A 3678-nucleotide genomic window follows, 5' to 3' on the forward strand; every position below is an offset into this window, starting at 1 on the left:
GAATAACTCCCTTAAACAATTATAGGAGAACCAGGAAAAATCACTCAAAGAACTACAGGAAACACAACTAGACAGATAAAAAAATTAAAAAAATGGAAAGAGAACCAATAAAAAAAACACAAAAAGAGACAACCCTGGAGATGGAAAATCAAAAAAAAGAAATCAGGAGTCACAGATGCAAGCATCACCAACATACTACAAGACATGGAGGAGAGGGTCTCAGAGGCAGAAGACAACATAGAAAACATAGACAAAACAGTCATAGAAGATGCAAAAACCAAAAAGCTCCTATCTCAAAATGTCTTGGAGATCTAAGACACAATGAGAAGATCAAACCAAAAGATAATAGGTATAGAAAAGAGTGAAGAATATCAAATAAAAGGCACAGTAAATATATTCAACAAAATCATAGAAAAATCTTCCCTGTCTTTAAGAAAAAGATGACCATGAAAATACAGGAAGCCTACTGAACTCCAAATAAATTGGACCAGAAAAGAAACTCCTCCAGATACATAATAGTCAAAACACCGAATATATGAAACAAAGAAAGAATCCTAAAATATATAAGGGAAAAAGGAAAGGTAACATATAAAGGCAGAACAATCAAAATTACACTAGACTTCTCAACAGAGACTGTGAAAGCTAGAAAATCTTGGACAGATCTCATACAGATCCTAAGAGAACACAAGTGCCATCCCAGGCAACTATATCCATCAAAATTCTCAATCACCATAGATGGAGAAACCAAGATAGTCCAGGACAAAACCAAATTTACATAATATCTGTTCACAAATCTAGCCCTACAAAAAATGATAAATGAAAAAATCCAGCACAAGAAAGGAAACTACATCCAAGGAAAAGCAAAAAAAAAAAAAAAAAAAAAAAATTACACAAGGAAACCAAAAGAAGAAAAGCACACAGAGGTAAGTCTACCTCTAACAACAAAAATAATAGAAAACAAATAACTATTCCATAATTTGTCTTAACATCATTGGACTCAATTCCCCAATAAAAAGACATAGACTATCAGACTGGATACATAAACAGGATCCAGCATTTTGCTGCATACAGGAAACTCATCTCAGAGACAAAGACAGAAACTACCTCAGAGTAAAAGGCTGGGGGAAAAAAACTCAACAAATTCGCTCAGGAAACAAGATGGAGTAGCTATTCTAATATCAAATAAAATACATTTTTAACAAAAGGTTATCAAAAAAGATAAGGAAGAAATTTTTTTACTCATCACAGAAAAAAATAAAACAATCAAGATGAATTCTCAATCTTGAACATCTATGCTCCAAATACAAGGGCATCCACATTCACAAAACAAGTCCTACTAAAGTTCAAAGCATACATTACACCAGAAACAATAATAGTGGGTGACTCAACAGCCCACTATCATCAGTGGACAGTTCATGGAGACATAAACTGAACAGAGACACAGCAAAACTAGCAGAGGTTATGAACAAACTGGAATTAACAGACATCTACAGGACATTTGATCCAAAAACAAAAAAATATACTTTCTTCTCAGCAACTCAAGGAACCTCCTCCAAAACTGACCATATAGTTGGTCACAAAACAGGCCTCAATAGATACAACAAAATTGAAATACTCCCATGCATCCCAAACCATCACCATGGACTAAGGCTTGTCTTTACTAACAACAAAAACAATAAAAAGCCCACATCTATATGGAAGCTGAACAATGTTCTCATAACATGAACAATGAACATGATAACATCGTCAAGGGAGAAATAAAGAAATAAATAAAGGATTTTGTTGAGTTAAATGAAAATGACACCAGTACATACCCAAACTTATGGGATGCAATGGAAGCAGTACTGAGAGGAAAACTCATAGCTCTGAGTGCCTCCTAAAAGAAACTGGAGAGAGCATACACCAGCAACTTGACAGCACAGCTGAAAGCTCTAGAAAAAAAAAAAATGAAGCAGATACACCCAAGAGGAGTAGACGGCAGAAAATAATCAAACTCAGAGCAGGAATCAATGAAATAGAGACAAAAAGAACTATACAAAGAATCAACAAAACCAAGAGCTGTTTATTTAAGAAAACAAAAAAGGTCGATAAGCCCTTAGCCAGACTATCTAGAGGGCAAATGGAGAGTATCCATTAACAAAATCAGAAATGAAAATGGAGATGTAACAACAGAAACTGAGGAAATTCAAGAAATCTTCAGATCCTACTACAAAAGCCTATACGCAACAAAACTGGAAAATATGGAAGAAATAGAAATATTTCTAGATAGATACCAGATATCAAAGTTAAATGAGGATCAAATAAACCATGTAAGCAGTCCTGTATCACCTAAAGAAATAGAAGCAGTCTTCAAAGGCCTCCCAACCAAAAAAAAAAAAAAAAAAGCCCAAAACCAGATGGGTTTAGTGGAAAATTCTGTCAGCCTTTTATAGAAGACCTAAGGTGGGGTGGGGTGGGGTGGGGTGGGGGTGGCTGGGACTCTCGGCTCGCACGCCCTTTGGCTGCCCGGAGCCGGAGCTCCCTTCCGCTTCTGACGCGCAGTCCGCCAGCCGGTGGATGTGCGGCAACAACATGTCCGCCCCGATGCCCGCCGTTGTGCCTGCCGCCCAGAAGGCCACCGCCACGGTTATTTTCCTTCACGGATTGGGAGATACTGGGCACGGATGGGCAGAAGCCTTTGCAGGTATCAAAAGTTCCCACATCAAATATATCTGTGCACATGCGCCTGTTATGCCAGTCACATTAAATATGAATATGGCGATGCCTTCTTGGTTTGATATTATTGGACTTTCACCAGATTCCCAGGAGGATGAATCTGGAATTAAACAGGCAGCAGAAACTGTAAAAGCCTTGATAGATCAAGAAGTGAAGAATGGCATTCCTTCTCACAGGATTATTTTGGGAGGATTTTCTCAGGGAGGCGCCTTGTCTTTATACACCGCTCTCACCACACAGCAGAAACTGGCTGGTGTCACTGCACTCGGTTGCTGGCTTCCACTTCGGGCTTCGTTTTCACAGGGGCCTATCAATAGTGCTAACCGAGATATTTCTGTGCTCCAATGCCATGGGGATTGTGACCCTTTAGTTCCCCTAATGTTTGGTTCTCTTACTGCTGAAAGACTGAAGGCATTGGTAAATCCAGCCAATGTCACCTTCAAAATCTACGAAGGCCTGATGCACAGCTCGTGCCAGCAGGAAATGATGGATGTCAAGCACTTCATTGATAAGCTCCTACCTCCAATCGATTGATGTCACAAAGAGGCCTTGAGTAGAAGCTCACCAGCATCACAGTAATAAGAGTATAAACCTTTTCCCATGACTGATCATAAAACTTCTAATGTTTGCAGTGTTAAAATGTTTTGCAAATACATATCAATGATACAGAGTAAATGCTGTTGCCCTCATGGGAAATGTATGATCCTTTTAAGTTTCTATGCATATATTTGTATTATATGGTTCAGAATATACTAGTATTACAGCAGGTAAGTGAAGCAACTCGCTCCTTTGTCATTCATTTAACAAAATAAGATAACACAGCAGAATTTATTACATCATTTAAAAATTACTATACTCTCTGAAAATTTGTTCAGGTCTAAACAAGCTGCTAAGATGTAAGTGACTTCTTAATTCTCTGAGTTAGACTACAGTTTTACCCCACAGTTGTTCAGTCACCATGCA

General features: G+C 38.1%; 1 protein-coding gene across 1 annotated transcript; it reads left to right on the forward strand.

Annotated features, from left to right (window-relative positions):
- The first annotated feature begins 2478 nt into the window (after window positions 1–2478).
- LOC308413785 (acyl-protein thioesterase 1-like) lies at window positions 2479–3478 on the forward strand. Its single transcript, XM_080908847.1, has one exon. It carries the CDS (start codon window positions 2557–2559, stop codon window positions 3247–3249), a length of 693 nt encoding a protein of 230 aa, XP_080764973.1. The 5' UTR covers window positions 2479–2556; the 3' UTR covers window positions 3250–3478.
- Window positions 3479–3678: the final 200 nt, after the last annotated feature.

This window comes from Micromys minutus (assembly GCF_963924665.1).
Source record: "Micromys minutus genome assembly, chromosome: 32".
NCBI lineage: Eukaryota > Metazoa > Chordata > Mammalia > Rodentia > Muridae > Micromys > Micromys minutus.